Source organism: Eptatretus burgeri, chromosome 3, assembly GCF_056783735.1.
Source record: "Eptatretus burgeri isolate ZD-2024b chromosome 3, Ebu_testis_v1, whole genome shotgun sequence".
NCBI lineage: Eukaryota > Metazoa > Chordata > Myxini > Myxiniformes > Myxinidae > Eptatretus > Eptatretus burgeri.
Window position 1 is genome coordinate 113,360,834 of NC_140963.1, and position 23,598 is coordinate 113,384,431.

Below are 23,598 nucleotides of genomic sequence, written 5' to 3' on the forward strand. Positions count from 1 at the left end.
GGCTGCTACGATGAGTCTTAAGGAAGGACAGAGCAACCCTGACCTCCCTCCGTGAACCCAGATTGTTCATCACCACGAGACCCTACATGCGACTGGAGACCGGACCAACGACCTTTGTCAGTTTCCGCATTGTGGAGCATGCCCTTCCTCCGATGGTTAGGTACACCACTGAACTCTGACCCCCAGCTTGTCTCTCCACGGCTGCGAGGGTCCAATAAAGACTCTGGGTTTCTTTTCATTTTGTGTGTGTTTGTGTCTGCATGTGGGCCCGTCTTGTAAGTAGATCTGAATAAGTGTTTTTGCTCATTGTAAATACTAGTGCGTGCCCGTACGTGCAAAAAAACAACTTTCAAACCACGTGGCAGAAACAACAACCACACAGGACGTTCCTTCACTCTCGCATGGCCGTACGTGCAAAAACAAACAAACAAAAACTTTCAAACAACCACACAGGCCATTCCTTCGCTCTCGTAAACGATGACTGGATTGGGGCATTGTGTTTTTCTATAAATGCGCAGAAGAAATCGAGAAATTATTAGAATACAGTAAGTCATCACTATCCGGAAGTCTGTACGTTGTAACCCGTAATGGGGAACGCGGCTGAGGATCTCTTCCCCATCGGCCACGCCTACGCAGTTGGTTTGGTAAATAAATGGCTATAACTTGGGAAGCACTTGTCCGATTAATATCAAACCTTGAAAAGGCACATACTCGGGTCCCCAGCAATATAGCTGGCAAGTTTCAATTGGATCGGACCAGTGGTTGTCGAGAAACAGCGGGCGGACACACACACACACACACACACACACACACACACACACACACACACACACACACACACACACACACACACACACACACACACACACACACCTGAAATGATAGATGCCTTTGTCTTTTTATTTTAAATAAACATTTGGAGAAATATTCCCAGTCCGTTTCTGCCCCTTCTTGAATTGGTCCAGCATGGTTCGGATCTGAGTTTAGGCGGGGTCTTATCCCTGATAATGTGTTAATTCCAGCCGGCACGGCTTTGGCAGTTTCCGCTCAGCTGCACCCGAACCGGAGTTGGTAGTCAGTAGTTGGAACTCTCGTGCCATTGCCTTTGAGGCCAGCGGTTTTGTAGAACTGCGTATGTATATATATTACATACACACAAACAAGGATGCTTCTCCTTTTTTTTTTTAGTCTATGCAAAAATCTAGTATTTCTCTTGTGGCCCCAGAACCAAACAAACAATATATTTACAACAACTCCCGTCACACTCCCTGCCCATCCCCCCACCTTCCAATATGATTAATAGTAAATAGTCATTTTAAACTTACCCTGTACATTCACAAGCCCCCAGATATGACATTCCCACCGGTGTTTAGAATCACCTAATCCAGATACACAGTCCATTCACTGGTGGCCATCCATCGGGGGTTTATGTTGCACACGCCCATCCACTCGGGCTTTGCATCAACCCACATGGTCGGGAGTTTGCAATATGAGCAGGTGCCCATTCGACTAGCTGAGAAAGTTCTCCAAGTCTTTTGTTGTGCAGAGGCACAACCCTTTCAAGTACTTTTCCAAGTGTTTTCTGGTTCTTTTACAAGCTTTATGAGCCATTCAATGTTGCAATCCTTATCTTGCATACACGATATTTGTTTAGCTGCCCTGCTGACCGTATTTTGCTGGGGTTTCTGCGCATGTGCAACAAGCATTCTGGGGCGGATTTCGTCATTTAGAAAGTCGCGTATTGAGCAAATGTGGTGCATTTGGTTACCTGGATGTGTAGCACAGTGTAACATGAAAGGAGTAAAATGAATTCCGATTGTTTGACTGCGGTAAAATACACCAGCACAATGGAGGAAGATGCGATTTATATTTTGTTTGAGCAAAACTGATAAAACACCTCTTCCTTATGGATGAATAACTCGTGTTAAGACTCAGGTTTGAGCACTTTTTATATCGTCATTGAATATACTAGTGCGTGCCCGTACGTGCAAAAAAAAAAAAAGAATTGTGACGTCAATCGTGATGTCATAGCAACGTGTCCTGTCATTGGTTTGGTAAATAAATGGCCATAACTTGGGAACCACTTGCCCAATTAATATCAAGCCTTGAAAAGGCACATACTCAGGTCCGCAGCGTCATTTGTGATGTCATATCAAACGAAGAAGAAGAGTTGTGACGTCAATCGTGATGTCATAGCACCGTGTCCTGTCATTGGTTTGGTAAATAAATGGCCATACCTTGGGAACCACTTGTCCGATTAATATCAAGCCTTGAAAAGGCACATCCTCAGGTCCCCAGCAACATACCTGGCAAGTTTCAATTAGATCGGACCAGCGGTTATCGAGAAACAGCGGTCACAGACAGACAGACAGACAGACAGACAGACACACAGAGATTATTGAATATATTTTATTTTTGTTGTTATTCCTTCCAATTTTGTCATTTATGCATATTGTACTTCAGAGGCCTCTTAGAAATATTTTCGATTCATTTCAGTCGAACCATGTTCCCATATGATGTCTGATTAATCGTTTTTTTGTTTGTTTGTTTGTGTTTTTTTAACAAAGTCAGAAATGCAACGACATCCATCCAATAAATACCAAATCGGACCTTCATTCATTTTTGTTAGTCACATGGTGATGCTTAAAGTCTGCATTGCACAAGTCCACTTTATTGTGCAATTGTTTTTCAGTATCATTTATTTTTGTGGATAAAAAATCTCACTCGCACTTAAACTTTTCATCTCATCGCAACTTTCCTTTTCCTGTGATTACTTTGGCTTTGTAAACTTATGGTCGCTTTTCTTCTGCAGCTCGGGGTTTCTGGGTGCACAGGAGGTGAGATTGCAGGAGCGCAAGCGGCCAGATCGTTATCATGGTGTCGTGTGTGCCATGAAGGTATGTGTAACAATGCTTCCGATTACAGAAAAAACAAAAAGGTTTCTCCAGCTCGACTTTTTTTCCTGAGGGTGCTTTCGTTCCAGGCTTCCTTCTTGTGTTTCTCTCATCCAGGAGACGTTTGGATTCATTGAGCGTGCGGACCAAGTGAAGGAGATTTTCTTCCATTACAGCGAGTTTCGAGACAACTTGGACACACTCGAGCCTGGAGATGATGTTGAGTTTGGAATTCAGGAACGAAACGCAAGTTTTTTTTTTTGTTTGTTTTGTTTTGTTCTTTCCCCACCCCTCTATTTCCTTTGTTTTGTAGGGTTCTTTTTTCTTTTCTTTTTTTTCTGACTGAACATGGGAATTTTGGTAAAGAAACTGTTCCATCGAAAGCAAAATTGTAACAATAATCTGAATTTGAAACATTGCCATTGTTACAGTAGCGGGCTATCGTGGGTGGCAGTGACTGCCCTTTACAGTCTCCATGTAATTCGACATTTTCCCCTATTTTGGTTGTAATCTTCCCAGTTCCCACACCACACCTGTTTCTGAACTACACACAGGTTAGTGAGCTGCAGATGCATCCTGTTGGTCAGGATGCATGCAGCTATAGCCTGTGTGCCACTTCGTTCTCATACCATAACAGTGAAGGGGTTTTTATTTTTTCTGATTTTTCTAACGAATGGCTAATGATAAAGGATGTTTGCTGCTTGTGCCCATCAGGGAAAGGAAGTGGCTGTTGATGTAAAGTTGTTGCCAGAAGGGACAGTCGTCTTTGAGGATGTTAGCATTGAGCGATACGAAGGATACGTGACTCAGGCTTTGCCAAAGGCTGTCAGCAAGGCTGGAGTAAGTGCATGTCTTCATCTAATACTAGTTTCTTTCCTTTTGTACCTGGCTGGGCTGGCAGGATAGCCTAGGCCCTAGAGGTGTGTACACACTTCTCGAAGCTGTCAAGGTTATGTTTGAATCTTGGTCGTGCTATAAACTGTCAACCTTGTGTTTAGCAAGCAGGGTGCGGAGGAAAAAAATGTGTTTGTCGATCTGGATGTCCCTTCTGCCAGCATGAGTTGGTGGTCGTTAAAGATCTCCTGATGTCTTTTGTGAAGAGTCGGCGAGCTATCATAGTTGTTGGTGTTCTAAGTTACAGTGAGCACTGCATCAATGGCATAGCTGCTCCAGTAAATGATGCTCGCCGCAGCCATGCGTTGCACACGATATAATATACTTGGCTAATTTAATCATTCTTGCTTCTTTCCTGCCCATCTGCTAACAGTCAGAGCCATTGCCTGGACGAATACGTGTTTCATCACCCGGCCCCACTGGAGAGCTACCTTTTGGTGAAAAAGATCCATCCAGCAAAGCCACTCTGTTGCCTGGTGACCATGTGGCCTTTCAGCTGTCCACTGACAGGCGGGATGGTCTGCAACGTGCCACCGCCATTGAGTTGCTTCCTGCTTCCTTCGCTAACAGCCAGGAGAAACGCGAGATGGTGAGATTTGTGGATTTGCAGGCTCTCATCGTTTTGTTGTCCATGTCCCTTAAGTTACTAAATCGTTTTGGGAACAGATGAGACTTCAGCTGACCTTTGTTAAGAATGAAATGCTGTTTTAATGGCATACAATGATATCTCGTGAAAGCTTTCAGGGAGATTAACAAATATTTTTGAGGGTTGATTATTTATTTTATTTTATTTTTTATCACTCTGTTTACTAGTTTGTCAACAGTTCAAAGGTGTCATACACAAATTTATAACCAAAAACACTTGCACAGATATCCAATGCAGTGAATGCTTTTTGGAAAACAGCTCAAATATTTATTGATGTGAAGGAAAAGGATTGACATTTGGTGGACGTGACCGACCTAACCTTGCTAAACCCCAGCCGGTTAGATTTTAGCTTTTGCATCGCATGGTGATTGGAAGGAAACCTTCTGGTCTACGTGCTCATGAGTCGCAGACAGGCTACACAGACTTGTGATGTCATCACCATTAGTCTTGATGCCAAACACCATTTCAGGGCAAAGCGTGCTTTCGCGTCATTATGAAGTTTTTTGGTTGATTCATCATCTCTGAGCTATCCTGAATCAGAATCAGCCGGGTGCCAGACTCGCACCCTTGAGGAATTTTTTTTAGAGGCGAAAGACAAAATGGCCGCCACCGACTTTCGATAAATTCTGTTTTGGGCTATATCTTCACTTCTAATGCACTTACACACAATTTTGAGGTCTACTACTATGTTTCATGCAGCAGACAAGGTAAACGTTGTTGATTCTCTCAAGATTGGACGACAACAGATGGCGGAATTTGAATCTGGATGGCCAACAAGCTTCAACAAGACCCTAACCAAGAAAGTGACCCTGTTGACTTCGACCAAAAAGAGCATCAAGCTGCATGGAAGGCCGGTATATGATACCGAATTGATCTACACCCGAGTCATATGTCTCCAACAATACAGGGATATTGATATCAAGGATGTCCTCTCTTACGAACTGTCCCCTGTCCCAGCCTCCTTGTTTGATGAGAGCGGTGTAATGCGGGCTCGGTCGAAAGCAATCCTGAAGATGAAACTCCAAGTTGAGCAATCAAGTCAAATCCAAGGTGTTCCAGATGCTGTCATCATCGATGGATGCGCCATGTTATGGACTGTATGTTGGCCCACAAATGGTACAGTTGAGGATTATGTGATCAACTTCATGGGAACCATCAAATACCACCTGGAGTGTTGTGACGTATACCTGATTGTCGACAGGTACATCAAAATCAGCACGAAACAAATGATGAGATCGAGTCACGCAGGTCATGATTCAAGTCGAAAACATCAACTCAACTTACACACAACACTTCCAGCACAAAAAGTGGTCCTAAATGTAGCCTACAACAAAGTACAACTGATAGATTTGATCTGTCATTATCTGATGACCCACATTGTGGACAACCAGACCAAACTGGTGATCACCAGAAAAGATCCTACACCAGTACAAGTATGGAACAATTCCACTCTCCAGAGACAGGATCTGAAAACACACCATGAAGAAGCAGATGTTATCATCATCCATCACTTAGTTAGAATTGTGTCAGGTGTCAGTGGTGACTCTCACATCAAAGTGGTCTGCGACGATACAGATGTCTTTGTCCTGTTGATTCATTTCTACCTCAAGGAAAAGATGACTGTGGATGTCAGCATGGAGAGTCCGTGTGCTGGGAGGGCTAACATAGGCATTCGCCAAACAGCACTGAAACATAAAAGCATCGCCAAATATCTGCCTGCTGTACATGCTCTGACCGGATGTGATACTGCGTCGTATTTGTTTGGCATTGGAAAGGCCACAGCGCTGAAGGTACTAATGGGCGGACATCATCCCACCTTACTTGGTCAGCTGGAAGCAGACTAGGAAAAGATGATATCTGAGGCAACTACCTTCATTGCTGCCTGTTATGGTTCCAAAGTCAAAGGTGATATGTCCACACACCGGTATCAGTTGTGGAAGTCTAAGATGGCCAACTCCAAGATTACCTCTGCTCCGAAATTGAAGTCGTTGCCCCCATCGCATGATGCCTTTCTTCAACATGTACATCGCGCTCATCATCAAGTCATTATATGGAAATCGGCCACTCAGTCAGACCCTCCGAACTTGGATCCCATCAAGTATGGATGGCAAGAAGGTGAGGACGGTGCGACGTTGTGTCCAACCACACTTCCACCTGATGTGTCTGCTGCACCAGTCACCATTCTGCAGCTGATCAAGTGTGGATGCTCCACCAGCCGGCCATGTTCCACCGGGAGGTGTGGTTGTGTGGCAGCACAGATGTCATGTTCGATGTTTTGCAGTTGTAATGCTGGATCAGACTGTTGTAACGAACAGACAAGGGCAGTAGCTGCTAATCACGACGACGATGATGAAGATTGAACATAATGAAGAACATTGCATCCTTAACAAAGTTAATATTTGTTTGCCTAAAAATAAAAGGTAATTTCAAAATCATATACATGTACATACTTACTTTAAGACATAACCCAAAGTCATCGTTAACTATCCACATGTATCCGGATATATTTGTGTAAAAATCGTATTGCAATATAATCATCAATTCAATGATCATTGCAAGCAAGTTACTTCAGCTGTCATTGACTATTATTGTACGTAGTATTAAGAGGGTTCATCAAATTCAATTTCTTACTCAAAGTGATCAGTTGATCTGCAAAATAGCCATTTTTCATATTAAAATGGTGGCCATCTTGAAAATATGAGGCAGGTCTAATATATACACCTTCAATTTTATCATTATCTGATTCCTTGACCATGAAAACATAGTAGTAGACACGAACGTTGTGTTTGTAAGTGTATTAGAAGTGAAGATATAGCCCAAAACAGAATTTATCGAAAGTCGGTGGTGGCCATTTTGTTTTTCGCCTCTTAAAAAAAAATTCCTCAAGGATGCGAGTCTGGCACCCGGCTGATTCTGATTCAGGATAGCTCAGAGATGATGAATCAACCAAAAAAACTTCAGAATGACGCCACAACATGCTTTTTCACATTTCCGCTGGACTACATGGACATGCATATTTTATCATTGCAAATTTCACTCCCACTCTCTTTTTTTTTAATGGATTGGAAATTGATCGAGTGCAAATTTGTGCCGTTGTGAGGGAAATGTTCCATTACTTAGTTACACCTGTTTTGGGGGACACCAACAGCGGAGACGAAGGACAAGATATCGAGGGAGACTTGGACAAACTAGAACGGCATTCGTGGAGCGCATAGTCTCGCCTCGCGTGTTCGTTCTGAACAAAAGTACCATCGTTAGCTGAACACGCTGCTATTTTGGTGCATATACCCATAATCATCTATGCACCCTGTTATGTCGCACAGTTTCTTGCCATGGGTTATGAATGTCATAAATTTAATTCTTCACACATCGGGGCAGAGCTCAGATATATGAAGTTTCGGATTTTTCAAATGAGGATTTCAATTCAACCGATTTTGGGTGGTATACCACTTCACCGATAACTTCATCGGTATCGCATTATATACCCCATGGGGGAGTTGATGACATATGCCAAGTTTCAATTTTTTTTCATTGAGCGCTTGCAGAGAAAAGAATGTCCATTTTTTTCCCCTTTTATCCAAAATGCCTGCCATACCATGTGACCGATGACGTCATAAGTTTTAATTCTTCACTCACATTGGGTCATCCATCAGATATATGAAGTTTCAGATTTTTTTCCGATGAGTTCAATTCGACCAATTATGGCGGCTATAACATGTGACCTATAATGTCAAAAGTAGCAATAAAGTATTCTCCATGGGGACTCGCTCCTCGGTTTAAAAATTTGCATCGATCGGACAAACGGTTGCAGAGAAAACGATTTTTTTAAAAGCGAAAATATGTGGACATGGACAGAGATGTACACCGATGGGGGCACTGCAATAATCTCACATTCCCTTTGGGGCGAGACTAACAATGGGTGTGAGGAGGAGTTGGGGGTGGGGGGGGCGCATGAAAGGAAGCATGGGGTGGACAAGATGGAAAATCTCAGGAGGGATAAATTTTGAAGGAGGAGGACTTGGGGTGGGGTGGGCGAGGGTTAGTGTGGGTCGAAAAGGTCATGGTTTTGGATTGGGGATGATCTGAGATGGTAGTGAACAGCTGTCTTTAGTGACGTCACGTAATAACATTACCTACTGTATACGTTGCGCCCTGGCAGGCCTTGTAAGGTACTTGCAACCTCCTCCTTGTTCTTCTTGTTTGTTTATTCGTTCATTTTTTTCAGAAGTTTCTCTCGTGCTGTTGGGTTGCGCAGTTTTCAGTCAAATCAGAAAGCGCTCCATCTTGATACTGATTCCAGCATGCACCATGCTGTCATCTAAGATGCGAGATATCGTATCATAACCCACTGCGCTCCGGGGCCATGCAGTGATGGACCGTAGCAGGACGGCCTTTTTCACCATCGAAGCTGCAAAAGCGTACTTTTACTTGCACTATTTATTGTTTATGTCCAGTATGGTAAACAAACAACATGGCCACGCCCACAAACGTATCGCTAGTGATTATTCGTCGAGCAGGGAACGGAAAATAAATCTGACGTAGACGTAGCAAATGGAAGCTCTTCAACTTGCCAGAATGTGTGCTGATATTTCTTCTTCTTTTTCTTTTTTTTTACTGCTGGGTGGTTTGACTCTCGGTTGGTTCGTAATTCCATGGGGGTGTAGTAGGTGGAAGTGTTCAATAGGCCAAGGATGATTCCTTTTTTATTTCTAAAAGATGTGGTACTGCATCATCCATGAGCAATGTTTGTGCAGGAAACCTGAAGCACATTTCCAAAGATTGTTCCCTATAGTATTTGGTACGTTGTCATGGTAAAGTCATTTATGTACATGAGAAACAAATCTCAGCCCAAGATGTTTCCTTGAGGCACTTCAGCTTGCACTGGGATAGATGAAAGGATATTGTTTGCGGATAACATGCTGATTGTGTGAGTGGAGAAATTCTGTGCTCGGAATGAAGTTTGCCTTGGATGTCCTAGCCAGAGAGCTTGGTAAGCAGAGCAGCATGCCGGATCGTGTTGAATGCCTGTGAGATGTTAAGAGACAGCCCTGAACTCTTACTTCAGGGCCTCCGTTGACAGTGGAAAGAGAAACCGCAGCCTATCCAAAGTTAAGTAGTGCTTTGATGATTGATTCCATGGCTCTTTTTTTTTTTTTTAAAGATACAGTGCGGTGTCTCGGCTTGTGGAGGAGATAGAACGCAGAACCAACGGTCGGGTTGAGGGACAAGTTGGAGGAAGACTTCGAGGGATAAGGGATGTGGGGAAGAATGAGAGAGAGAGAGGGAAGGACACGAAGGGTGAACAAGATGGATACAATCACAGAAGTGGATGGGTAAACTGGAAACTTGCAAAGTGGTGTGGGCTTTGGGAGGGTTAATGGGGGTCGGAAATGTCAAGGTTGTGGATGGGGGATGATGACTGCTTGTTATCGGAAGTAAACCAACTGTCCTTCGAGGGGATCCGTTTCAAGTAGGGGAGTCAGCCTAATGTCAAGGACAGGGTAAGGAGAGCAGACAGACAAGCAAGAGTGGAAGAACATAGGCACCATTGCCATTTCAGCCCTTGCTGAGGGTGGATGGAACTTTTTATACCTCCTCAGGTAAAAATAAAATCTATATCCAGGAGGAAGTGGAATGACAAGGTGGTGATCGAAAGGGATGGTTTGGGTGCATGAGCTCTGGAGCATAAATCGGAGACCGACTTAACAAGGTGTTCCCAGAACCTTGATAAAGGAGGTAGGTTGAAGGGTTCAGCTCTTAAATTTGCCAGACTTACTTTTTCTCGCTCTTCTGAAGTTGGACACACACTTTATGTTTTTGGCCTTGTGGAATTATCTATGGTTGCTTTCAGTCAAGTTGGCCTTCCATGAGAACACAAGCTGCTTTATAATCACTACCTTGCCACGGTACTGTGTACCAGGGCCGAGGTAATGAACACCATAGCTGCAGAAGAGATACAATAAATATTTACAAGAATGAGAACAGGCATTTGTTAAAGGATTCCCAGATATAGTCCATCAGATGCAGAGAGGATTCAAAACCACTCCTTTAGAGAGAGTGCAAATTACAGTCCCTGCCAGTCAACCTGAGTTTACTTACAGGCTCTGTGGTGCTGGGGCAGCTCTCCAGTGACAGCCAGAGAAATTTTTGCATTTGGAGCAGGGGCAGGAGATGTTGGAGGGAAAGGTTGATCACTTCAGGTGCAGTAAGGTGGACTTAACTGTTGCGGAGATACCGGTCGAGTTTGACCCAGTGACTCTAAGAAGGATTTGTGGTGACAGTAGCCAGTTGTTGTTGAACCAGCTCGCTTGGTGGGAAGTGAAATTATTATAGATGAGGGTGGTTTTGGGGTGGGTTTGTACTCAATGGCCCATGTTAGCAGAAAGAGATGTACTTTATTTGTATGTGGAGTTATTTTCACTTGATGGATAAGAGATCACACAAACAATAGACCGCAGTGGATGCATGCATGGAGGGGTTTGCATGCATTGCATTCTGGGGTTTTTTTGTTTGTTTTATCCAAATTCGGAGTTGGTAATGCAATGCCTCGCAGCCTGGAGAAGGGCTGTTCAAAGTGTGTAGGGAAGCAGAGCTGTGGGTTTGGAAACCAGCCATGAAAAATGCTGGAGGGAAGATAAGTTACTGAAGGGAAGGACAGAGTGGTTGGACGAAGGGTAAAAGGGGAAAGAAATAGAGAGAGGTGATGGAATGCTTTGATTCATGTGCGATTGTGCCGACTCATCAGTAATGTGAGATGAGCTCATCGGAAATCAACTGATGAGTCGGAGACATCGACTGATGTATGGGAATTATTTTTTTTTAGGACATTTTCATTGAAAAGGGTGGTGGATGGTGATTTATGAGAATTATTAAAGGCAAAGGACAAGAAAGGAGGAAAATTATCCCAAATAGCAGAACATTAGGAGGAGTTCGTTCGTTTATTTATTTATTTCATTTGGTGGAGGAATGAAGGGACGCGTGTTTAACGGATAAAGCAAATGGCTTGGGTGGACGCGAACTATCTCGATGCAAAGGCACAGAATAAATGGACGCAGGAGACGATTCACAGTGCAGGCATCAAGTAACAGATGGACGAGATAATCCAAGCCGGCATCTTTGGCTTCGGAAGCAAGTCATGAACATCATCGCATGAAGACAATGGGAAGTGGAATTGCTCGTTGCGTGACGAAAAGGCGTACAGAAGCCCTTTGAGTGGATGAGTGGAGGGCAGAAATTTTTGAAATTGGCCACGAGTGGTTGCTTGCAAACAAGACGGTCCTTCCCTTTGAAACCACTATTTCTTCTAGAGACCCTGCAATACCCTGACTGCAGTACACAAGGTTGCCTTTGTCGGTGGATCGCATTCTATTGGACATTGAACCTGGACAACACAACTCAAAAGCACTGTTTTGAGTTATCCTTTGGGCTCTTAGAATCGAATAAAAGACCAAATACTGCATTGGAGTCCTCAGAAGGAACCTGGATAGGATTCTAGTTTCAGTTGCTACTCCTCTACCCTCAAACCCATCAAGCACTTTGCCAGACATTGTCCTTGTACCTATATCAATTGAGTAGGCAGTGGTTGTTGTGAGAATTGGTGGACATGGTCTCCAAAAAAATAAAAGGTGCTTTTTAGTTTTTATTTTTATTTCATTTATTGATTTTATTTTCATGTGATTTTATTTATCTACATCTTAGCTTTCAAATGTAATGATTATCGGGTGATGAGGCTCGTCTCTTGAACTCCATTTTGAATAAGATGAATTTCCAGGGTGTTGTGGCCGCATTGCGTGATGGCTTTGGCTTCATAAAATGCGTGGAGCGAGAACCCAGGATGTTCTTTCACTTCAGTGAGGTTTTGGATGGAGCGAATTCCCTGCACATCTCAGATGAGGTCGAGTTCACCATTGCCCCGGTAGGTATTTGTCAGTATTGTTCTAAATACTGTATTACCAAACATTTAAAAGCAGTTCCTTTACCACAGCGAGCAGACACTGCCCCTCCCCCCTACCCCACCCCATCCACTCCCTCCAAACCCTTTAGTGTTGGCCGTTTCATGACAGGTAATCGAGCTTGGAAAATTCCCCCACCCTATGACTAGAGGTCGAGAAACTAACTCTGTTTACTTGTTAATCAAATATTGGTGATACTCATTTGTTGTCATTGAATGATCAAATGCATTCCTTTTCTCTCACTGACAACATCCCAATACTTGTAGCAAACGAGGGAATTCCGTGGGTCGCTTTAAATGGTCGGTGATTCGTGAAGATGGTTGTCGCAGGGCTCGACAGTAATGGTTGCCCAACTGTCTGGGGCAGGCAATTTTGCCCGTCAGACAAGCGAAACCCTCAAACCTGTCCAGAGTTCAGTTCACTTTCAGAAGTTTCATAAAGTTGACATGTCTTGACCTCAAACGTAGTTGTTTTTTTTTGTGTGTAAAGCCACTGTGATTAGCAGTGACGAAGAACTTTGTAGACCCAAGCACACTCGCACACCGTCAATCATTTCAAAGAATCGTAATGGTATCTCCTCACATGCTCAACGTAAAAATAGTTGGACAAATGCAGTGGTTTACGGAACAGGTAAAATCTTTAAAAAATGGGGGGAATTAGGGAAGCACGTAAGAAGCAGAATTAAACCGAATAAAGCAAGGCAATGATATACAGCGAGAAGCACTTGACAGTTTACTACTTATTAGACGGGCACCACAATCACGCATATGCACACACCCAAAGAATCATCGGACCAAATGGTCTTTATTGAGACCTATCTTGGACCTGCCCGCCTCGTGCGGTCTTCAAGGACCAGGTCCTCGGGGCCGAACTGGACGCCCAGCACAATCCGGACGATCCAAGCGAGCGAAGGCTGGCAGGAGAAGACCCTCCGTTTGCAGACACTTTCCAGAATAAGAACCAGCCACGAAGAACGACAGGCGAACAACGCCCGGGGAACCAACAAGGAACGTGCAGACCACGCCTATATTTATACCCCCCTCTTCGGAAGTGGGGGGGGGCACCGCCTCCTCGCGACCCTCCCTCTCTCACTGGCTGGTTTTGGCACCAAAATCGCTCTTCGTCTCTCTCACTGGCCGAAACGGGCGGCAAGCTCCTTGATTGGCCCGGGGGGTGGGGGGTGGTGACGTCACGCGGAGCACTTTCCTCCGGTCGCGGGCCCGGATTGGCTGAGTGGTGGTCACCCCACCCGCTGCACGCTGATTGGTCGAGGGCTGCTGCGCGGCTCCTCCCCGAACTCCGCCTTCTTCCAAAGGACCGACCCTCACAGTCGGGGAAGTTGAGCAACATGTTTCTGCAGGGGCTCCGCCCACCCGACATCGGCCAGAGAGGTGAAGGTGAGGGTGATGCGGTGTCGTCGATGTTGGTGGTGTAAAAATAAACGAAAAGAAAACCTGACTATCAAAATAACTCCACAGCGCAGGAACATTTAATTACCCATTAGACTAGGGTCGGGACCCTAACTGGCACATGTACTTACTGATATAACTGATCTAAAGGACCTGTATGTTGTGTGCTCATGGCTTCCAGATTCGCAACAATATCACTTGCTGGTGTTTCTCTATAAAAGTGTTAACGGTATTATTGAACTTGAAATAAAATATAAATACATGATTGCAGGATGGCCTTGAGGTACACACACTCACTTCTAAGTCGTTTAGCCTGGGTTTGAATCCTGACCCAGCTATAAACTGTCATCCCAGTGTTCCACAGGCAGGGTGATTCATCAGCGTGTGTGCCGCCCCTCGGGTGGGCGTAAAATTGGTCATCCTGTCTGCCGACATTAGTTGGTGGACGTTAAAGATCCCACGGTGTCCTTTGCGAAGGTAAGGCGAGCTATCGCCGGCACAATGAACAAATTCCAAATTCTTGCCCTTATGTTTTAGTCTATTATCAGGACTGGCCAGCTAGTTGGTGAAAGACTTTGGCCAAAAACTTCCCCCCAGCCAACCCTACAATAAAGTGTGGATAATTTTGGCCATTAAAGAAAGAAGAAATATAATATGAAATGAAATTTGTTTCTTTGAAATTTGAAATGGTCGAGGAAACAGTTTTACTCTGGTTTGTTTAAATTTCTGAACCGCATATCCGTGACATTTCCCATTAAAATGTATTTATTTGATGATTCCAAGTTGGCTTTACCATTCAACCCCGAATGCTACAAAATCAGGGCAAAAGCAGTTGTTGTATTTGATAAAACGATTTGAGGGATACTCGGTAATTCCGTTCGTTATTGATAGACATTGAAAGTTTTTTTTTATTTTTATTTTTTCTTTTGCAAGATTGAATAACTATTTTAATTTAAAAACATCAAACTTTTTCTTTCTCTTAATCACTCCTTGTGTTTTAAAATGAGATTGAGTCTCTCTCTCTCTCCCCCCCTGTTGGTAGACATTGACTCAAATTTAACCAAAGACCTAGAATGCACAAAACCAAACCAGCTTGCAATGCTTGCTCTTTTGCCTCAGGTACCAAAACACTCATCTCCCATTCGCGAAACGCATCTAGAGAACCCTACGTTCATGGAACGAGACGCAAAGTATCAGGTTTGAATAATCGGCCCAGTCAGTGTTGATCTTCCAGTTGGTTTTTCTCTTTTGGGCTTTTGGGCTTTTGCACGCATTTTGCATAACCTTTCTTTGCACTCGCATCTGAGATATTTAGCTCATTTAATTTCTTTATATAATCAATCCTCAGCATAACCGTTGGCTTGGATGTACGGTATCTAGCATATAATGTTTTCAAAAAAATTGAAATACATGGGTAAATATTATGATGAGTATTTTTCTCCCCGGGTCTTTCAAAGCTCGAGTCGCAGATCAAACTCTCTAGATTTTCGAGAATACCTTCAGATAATCAAATTGCGAGTTAAAAAAAACAAAAAACTTTCTAATGTATAAGTTGCTCTCCAGCTACACCATTAGAAAAGTTGTTGCCACTTAAAGGGGTGACCCGCTTTGGCAAGTTGTACAATGGCCTACATCTGCAAGATAGGTTAACCCAATTAGTTTGTTGTTGATTTAATAATCCAAATTTCTTTTGAATCAGACAAGAACCCACCCCACCCTCCTCCACAGGGGAGAACTTTGCATCAAATTTCCCATTGTATATAATTATAGGCATCAATAAACCTATCGTAACAAAGGATGTATGCAAATTCCATATGGCATCACCCCCGTCCCATTAAATTATGACCATCAATAATCGTTGTCTATTTCAAATCAAAATCTGTGTTATCCCTGCACAACAATGATTCAGGATGGTCTGTGTGTTACATAGTGACGTGTGTATTACATGGACGATGACGTTGAGACATCTGCATCAAACGTTTGAATCAAACGGTACTGTTTGAATACGGGACTTTCAAAACGACGTATGAATGCTAAATGAGGCCTTTTGCACATGTGCTGTGTGTGTTTACCGTGACGTGGTTCCGCTCCCTGGGCACTTTTAGCCTGCCACTGCTTGCGCAAAATCTGTGAATTCAAATCGTGTTTTATAAAACCTGATTTTCAGCATTTGGAAGAAAGTGGTAATTTCAAAATGGTTATCTATAATTGTTCTGTTTCTGAATGCAAATTGGATTCACGGAAATAGAGTAAATTTACATATCATTCATGAGAAATATCCGTGGATGAGAGGAGTCGGGTTTGTAGCATTTCCTGTTGGTACAATTAGCTAGCGGCGGCCATAGTTATAACACACTTGCACACACCCGATCGGATGCTTCACCTTTCACTAATAAATGCAAAAATCTTGTGTAATTTCTCATGTCCCTGGAACCATACGAAAAATTAAATATATATATATATATATATTTAAAACGGAACTCTCAGCCCACACAACACCAACTCCCATCCCTGCCCCCCCTCTCCCCTGGCCCCCAAACACGATTAATATTAAATATCATTTTAAACTTATCTTGTGCATCGACAAGCCCCAGTTAAGACCTTCCCTTCAGTGTTAAGAAGCACGAAGGTTTGGTTAGAACGAGCCCGTCTATGAACCTTCGGCCTTTAGCGGGCCCATATCATCGGGAGTTTTGTCGTACGTACTGCAAGATATCATCTTTTAGGACGAGTTGATCAGAAAGTTCTCCGAATCTTTTGATGTGTAGTCACACCACTTTCTTGCAGGTATGTTTCCAAGTATTTTTGGCTTCTTTAAATGCTTTTTGAGCCGTTTCCTGCTGCAATCCTTATCTGGCAGGCATATGCTATATGTCCAGGCCGCCCAGATCGACTTCATTACTTGGGGTTTCTGCGCATGTGTGCTGAGCATTCTGGGATGGATTCCATCATTTCGAAAGACTCGTATTATCGATTCTTACAAAATATGTTCTGAAAATGCAATGCTCTTCAAACTTTAACACCAAGTCACCCGAGGATCCTCAACTTCTTGGCTTGAATTTTGTTTCTCCCAGGATGCATTGCTCCCACAGCGGAACCATGCGATCCGCATAGTCCGTTTGCCTCGTGGCTCGGTGGTGTTCAGCACGGTGTTGGAATCTCGCTGTGTGGGAATTGTTGAGCAGGAGGCAGTGGGACCCAGTGGCTGGAATTCTGCACAGGGAGGCTCCAGCCCAGGTCGAGGAAAGGAGAAGGTTCGTAATGGGGGTTCCATTGTGGATTGCTTTCAGTGAGGTGTTGCACCGTGTCCACCAGTAAGCTCTGCTTTATATGACATATCATCTAGTAATAAGATGTTGCTCTAGTGTCATGACATTAAACCATTATCTCAAAATCATGATGATTTCAGGGCATTAAGACCTTTGTTTTCTGTCTGTGTATGGAACTACATACGGTATGCCTAAACCAACCCATGTCTTGCTTGTAGACATGTGTGTGACTTGCTGATGAAGATGTCGAAATGAGATGCTTATTCACTCTTTCTCGAGTGGGGTTCGGTTTGAATACGGAATCAAATGAAACATTTCGGAGTGGTTGGTTTAACATTGTTGCATTCTGTTTTCCTTTTTCTCAAAGGATTCTGAGTTGGGGATCATCTTATTCGATGAAGACGATGAGCAGAAGAGCATCACGTTTCACTTGAAGGATATTGAGAGCAGAATCATTCCCAAGTGCGGTGATAAGGTGAGCCTAGTGCCCCCTGTCGATAAACAACAACAAAGGGATTCCTGGGTGACGGGCAGGTTAAGGGTTTATTTCCTTGACATGTGACATCGACTTTTAATCGGTGGATGAGAGATGTAGATATTTGCACCCATTGTAGTAGCCAGGGTGTACCTGATGTGTTTGCTATGCAGGTAGAGTTCAGCTTGGTGGAGATGAAGCGGAGTGGGCAGCGCAGTGCTGTCGGGGTGAGGGTGTTGGGTCGGGAAGCTGTCGGTCGCCGGTCTTCTGGTGGGCGTCAAATGGGTTTCATTGCAACGCTCAAGGACACCTTTGGTTTCATTGAGAATGCACAACATACTCAGGAGATCTTCTTCCACTACAGGTGCTAAAATTAAATCGGTGTTGGCTGCTGGTGTGCACGAGCGTGAATGCAAAAGTACTCTCTTTGTGTTGTTTTTGTTCCTACTTACCTGTCACCCACTTGTAGGGCCCGTATTTTGATTTGATTGGTGAATGAGCAGTCTGAGAATTGAATTGATGTGCTTTTGAGGAATTCTTCAGTTATAAAATGGCAAAGCTGTGTATTGTATATCTGATGCAGCTCAATCCATCTGCAAATGCAGATGGTTTCAAAAGAAAAAAAAAAATAAGCTGCTCCGAATCTGCTTTTCTAGAGTGTAAAACGTCAATGAAAACATGGCCTTGTTGTTTAAAATGTCTTATCGCTACCCAGAAGGAACACGACTTTCTACTCTAGCCTCAAGGCCGTTTTCCAACACAAGTCAAACATTGCTTTTGTTTAGCTTTAAATAATATGCCTCTTGCTAATTTAAACAAGAATGACCGCACTGTTGTCACAACCTGTGACAAGGTCCAGTAACGGGCTGATTTGGAAATGGGCATTTAAAGCACTTTTAAAAGATTAACTCGACATCTCTCATCCATGTCAGCCTCCACCACAGTTATATCAGAACAAGCTGATTTGGCACACGGTCAGATTGTTTAATCCCAATTTATGGCCGTTCAAAAATTGCGTAACGCTATCTTTTTTTAGGGAGGTGCATACCGTGCGTGCTGATGGGCTTGATCAAACCTTAGTAATAATTTTTATTTGACATTGATTACATTTTTCGGGGTCCCCCATTATGAGTGATACTCGACCCAACCAAAGCCAATGGAAATCTGACGCAACAAACCCGGGCAGTGTAGAATCAGCAGAGGCCTACAGGACTGATGTTTTAGGCTGACCAGAAAACCAAGACAGCAGCCAAATTTTTTTCTGGGTGCCAGGGGAGGTGGGGTCCAGGAGCTGTCTGACCAATGGGTGCGCATTTCAAAAATCGAACCACAAGAACCACCACAACCACACACAGCTCTTGTAGACCTGTGACGTATCGCAGGTAAAAATAATGTTTATTTTTGAAATGCACCAGGATCCCAGCATTCGTGGGGGGATATGTTCTGGGAAAACCCAGCGAATGTTGAAACCGCGAATGTGGGGGTATTGTTTCAATGGGAAATGGGGGGATAGGTTCTGGAGATTTCCCGACCCATGAAAAATCCTGTGGAAAGCAGCAGCTTCTTCGCTCTCTGCAAATCTGGATAAAATCACAAACTGGTCCAACACGTGGAACATGTCTCTCAATCCTGACAAATCTCACACTCTCACTCTGTCTCTCTGAAAGGACCATCTGGAAAACTCCCCCATCGACTTTCTCAACAATCCTCTCATTCAAACTTCTGAGTCTCACGATCTGCCATGGTCTTTCCTGGGAAAGCCACATTTCCAAGCTGGCCTCCAAAGCCAGTTGACGACTGGGCATCCTCTGCCGTGCAAAGTCCTTCTTTGGCACACCTGAGCTCCTGACCATGTACAAAAGCTTTTGTCCGTAGCCTGATGGAGTACCCTCTGGGCTGGTGCTCCCGCCTCTCACCTTTCTCAGATTCATGCTGTGGAAACCAAGGCATTTAGGATCATTGGTATCTCCCGTGATGAGGCTGTCTTTGGGCCTCTCACCGCAGGCAGGTCGGTATTCTTTCTGTCTTCCACTGTCTCCTCTCCGGCATTACCCCCCCTGCTCTGTCTGTGATCTGCCCCCCTATATTTTCTCAGGGCGCTCAAGGTCCGCCAAAAACCCTCTTCTGGTGAAACTGCAAAAATTAAAGAATTTCTGCTCACCTTCACTCTTTCATTCCTCTTTTTTTCCCCATCTTTGGAAAAAAAACTCCCACACACTCTTGAATCCCACTCTTCCCTCTAGGTCTTCAAAACAAATGTTCACCACCATCTCTTATCTTCCCCCATCCAAAACCATGATCTTTTTCTACCCCTGCTAATACATCCCAAACCCACCTCCTTCAAATTATCTTCTTTCCTTCCTGAAAGCCCCTGTCGTGTCCATCTGGTTTACTCTGTGTACCCCACCCCATCGCTCTCCCTTCCACAGATCTCCTAATGTCTCTCCTCATCTCCTCACCCCTCTTGTCTCCTGCTCCTCTTGTTGTATGTTCTGTGTTAGCTCTCATACGAGCCGAGACATTGTATATAATAATAATTCCACGAATGTCAGTGTGAAATCCGTGTGTTTTGTCATTGTTACAATGGAGACAAGAGGGATAACGTTGTCATTTTGCGGCAGTTCCTGGTTCATGAAAAAGGTTGCAAATGGTGACACCACCAAAGTGAGGGAATTGGAACAAGGTGGATAATGTTGTCTGTTCGCAGTGGTTCCCATTTCAAAAGGGTAAAAAATTTTTTTTTTTTTAAAGTTTAAAATGTTTTCGACCAGGAATGCATGATTACAGTTTCACTAAAGATGCTTACAAATACAAGAAAACGACAACACCAGGTACCGTTTCCAATTTGTTGATGAATGCATTTTAAAAAGTTCTTTAACCACACCGTCCCATACTGCAAAACATAAAAAAAAATCATCATCATCATGACCGTTTCAATTGCTAATTACACCAATAAATATGCTGAACGTTTCCATTCTACAACTCACAGGACATGACAGCTTTCCTATCTGTAGGCAGATTGTGCTGAACATTTTTAAAATGCAACAGCTCAGATGGTACTGTTTGTAGCAAGATGGTGATTTACACAAAGATGCGCTAAATGTTTCCATTGTGTAATGTCCGTATGTGGCGACCTGGTAATTACTGGATACATCAATTGATGCTGTTAGTGTTTTCATTCTGCAAGTAACTCTCGATGAATGACGTGTTACACTGGTGAGACGTCCCGTGAAACTATGTTTATGCTGCAAAGCAACAACACAGTACGTACAGTACCGTATGTTTAAAGTGTGCATAGTGAGACGTCCCGCGAAACTATATTTATCCCACGAAGCTACAATACACGTACAGGGAGCAGGTAATGTTCATGGCTCATGGAAGGTCAGGTCAGGTATGGGAGCATGTGCTAGAACAGCGCGTCGCTGCGTCCACTTTCCGCCGGTACTCCAGGGGCCTCCGTCTGGCCATCCCCCAGGCAGATGCCAGGCCCATCCCCATCTCCTTGAGATGATGGTCAACCTGTTGCAACCATGAGGCACGTGGTCGGCCCACTGGCCTCCTCCACAGGCTTGTCGTAGATCGAACCTGACCTCATGGAAGGTATTTTTTTTTTGCATACGTACAGTATTGTACTGCACATACATCCAGCTGTTTTGTGCGTGGCTTGTGGAAGATGTGTTTTAGAACTTTTTTGCTCGTGGCTCAAGGGGAAAAAAAAATTCCCATAAAAAAACGCAAATATGTGGAGCACGTCGCAAATTATTAATCGTGAATACGCAGAACCCACGAATGTTGGAACCGTGAATGTCGGGGTCTGGGTGGAATGCTGAATTGCTTCCCCCTGATATTGTTGCAAAGTTTTATTTATGTACTTTTTTTTTTTTTGTTATCATGCTATGATGAGGCAACCAACAGCCCACCCCCTCCCCACACTCCCACAATCTCAGGACCATCTTCTTGTTTCTACCTTTTTGAGAGGCCACAGAAGGACCCACTTTCCATTAACTCCATGACCTCTCTGTATCATCCGACATGATTTTGTGGCTATGCTTGGCAGCATGAGAACCTTGATCGAGAACGTAATTTGCATGATGTGGAGAAGCAATTTTGTGTGGAACTCACTACATTCTATCATGTTTTTATTTCTTTCAGTTCCTCTCTCCCACTCTCCACTCTTATTCCTTACACCTCTTGCTTTCTTTTGCTTTTCATTTCATAAGGGTGTTTGCTTTAAATGAAAGAGAAACGCCCCGCTCATTTTGAACTTTAATACGATTATTGCTTCGCCCTTCAGAAGTTGTAAATTCTGTCTGTCCTGTCCTAGTGAGTTCTCTGGTGATGTGTCTGCGTTGGAGCTTGGAGATGCCGTGGAATTCTCACTCGGCAAACCGAAGGGAAACAAGATCAGTGCAGAGAGGGTTGCATTCATGAACCCTGGTGAGCCAACTTCCATTCAGGAACCATCAAAGTGGCACTTCAGTTTCTTTATAGTTGAACTTTCTTCCTTAGTCTTTTGTTACCTCCACCACCGAAGGTATACGGTAGGCTCCATCGATACCTTTTTATTTGTTTAATTTTTTTCTGATATTGATATATCTGTGGACTCATTACTGGTATATCGGTATAAAAATAGAAAAAAAAAACATCTTTTTTTATTATACACAGGTTCCAATAGTCCATTATGTATTCATGTATGATGTACACATCATTTACACGTGGTAATTTTTCAAAGCATTTCCACATGGGACTTTTTTTTTTCCCCCCTCCAGGATGAGGATGGTTATTTTACTTCCAACCTCAATTTGTGTTTAAAATGATTTTGTTTTAATGTGAGATCGGTATTGGTAATCAGCACAGGCTGGTGCTATCGCTATTGCAGATTGTCATGTCGGTAATCGGCACAGGCCGGTATGACTATTGCGGATCACCATGTTGGTAATCGGTCAGGCTTTATAAAAAAAGCACACCCAATTTATGTAAATAACCAATTGGCAAAGAAAAATGTGCTGCTTGTACAATGCTCGGGTGCTGAGGGTGAAAAGTTAAAGCCGACTGTACCTACTTCCTGCTACGTCTTCACGTCATACGGTCCACTGTTCCAGGTGTAGCCGAGTGCATCAAAGCTTTATAAATCATGTATGGTATTTAAAGATTGTAAACACCTTTCTTCAATTTGTTGGTGATATACCGATTATTTTATTTTTTGGGACATCGATATGAAAGACTATACCGACATGACCGGTATATCGATAAATCGTCTGACCTTAGTGTACAGAGGTTATGTTTTCACCACTGTTTGTCTGTCTCTGTTTGTGAGCAGGATATCTCAAAAAGTTATGGATGGATTTGGACGAAACTTAGACAAGGTTCAGTGTGTGACGAGGACAAATTGATCCAATTTTGGCGAAGATCCGGATCCGGATCCAAGGATTTATTTTATTTTTATGTTTTTAAAAGATTCTTCGCCATTGAGAGATGGGGCTAAAATCGATATAAAGCATGATATTTCAAGATGTTATGGACAAGTTATGACAAAACTTGGTGGATGAGTTGGGTAGATGGCGAGAACAAGCCAATTCGATTTTGGTTAATGTCCAGTTTCATATCTGGCTTATCGGTTGGATACAAAACGTAAACTGGTCAGCCTAGTGGAGGTATGCGCTCTTCCGAGATGACCTAATAAAGCTGGACCAAATGTCCGTCCGTCTGTCAACAATTTTTCTTTCCGATCTTGATGAAACTTAGTATGTGGGTAGAGGTTGATGAGTGTTGCACAACGATATAACTTTTGTCTGGGTTCAAGGTCACGAGGTCACGTAAGTTATAAAAATCGCCGATGCGATTCGCAAAGAAGGAAGGAAGGAGAAATGAAATATAAATAATATGGAATAGGCAAAGCCTAGAAGCGAACGTAGAATTCTTCTTGCATTCGCTTCTGACTTTACATAAAAACTTGTTCACAACTGTATACTTGCCAACGATACCGTGGTACATGTAAGCGCCGCACAGCTGATGATTTTGACGCAATTTCTGGTTACTTCGGCCTGGATTCAGGATTG

General features: G+C 43.4%; 1 protein-coding gene across 7 annotated transcripts in view; it reads left to right on the forward strand.

Moving 5' to 3' along the window:
* CSDE1 (cold shock domain containing E1) overlaps positions 1-23,598 on the forward strand; it is a 53,078-nt gene that overhangs the window by 21,827 nt on the left and 7,653 nt on the right. For 4 of the 7 annotated variants that reach the window (XM_085875155.1, XM_085875156.1, XM_085875157.1 and 1 more), the window contains exons 7-16: positions 2,813-2,897; positions 3,012-3,140; positions 3,609-3,734; positions 4,162-4,377; positions 12,206-12,349; positions 14,915-14,992; positions 16,870-17,049; positions 17,432-17,539; positions 17,713-17,903; positions 21,864-21,976. In XM_085875155.1, the coding sequence (XP_085731281.1) occupies positions 2,813-2,897; positions 3,012-3,140; positions 3,609-3,734; positions 4,162-4,377; positions 12,206-12,349; positions 14,915-14,992; positions 16,870-17,049; positions 17,432-17,539; positions 17,713-17,903; positions 21,864-21,976 (1,370 nt within the window). The remainder of the gene's footprint in view (positions 1-2,812; positions 2,898-3,011; positions 3,141-3,608; positions 3,735-4,161; positions 4,378-12,205; positions 12,350-14,914; positions 14,993-16,869; positions 17,050-17,431; positions 17,540-17,712; positions 17,904-21,863; positions 21,977-23,598) is intronic. The other 3 variants (XM_085875159.1, XM_085875160.1, XM_085875162.1) reach the window with 2 other exon arrangements.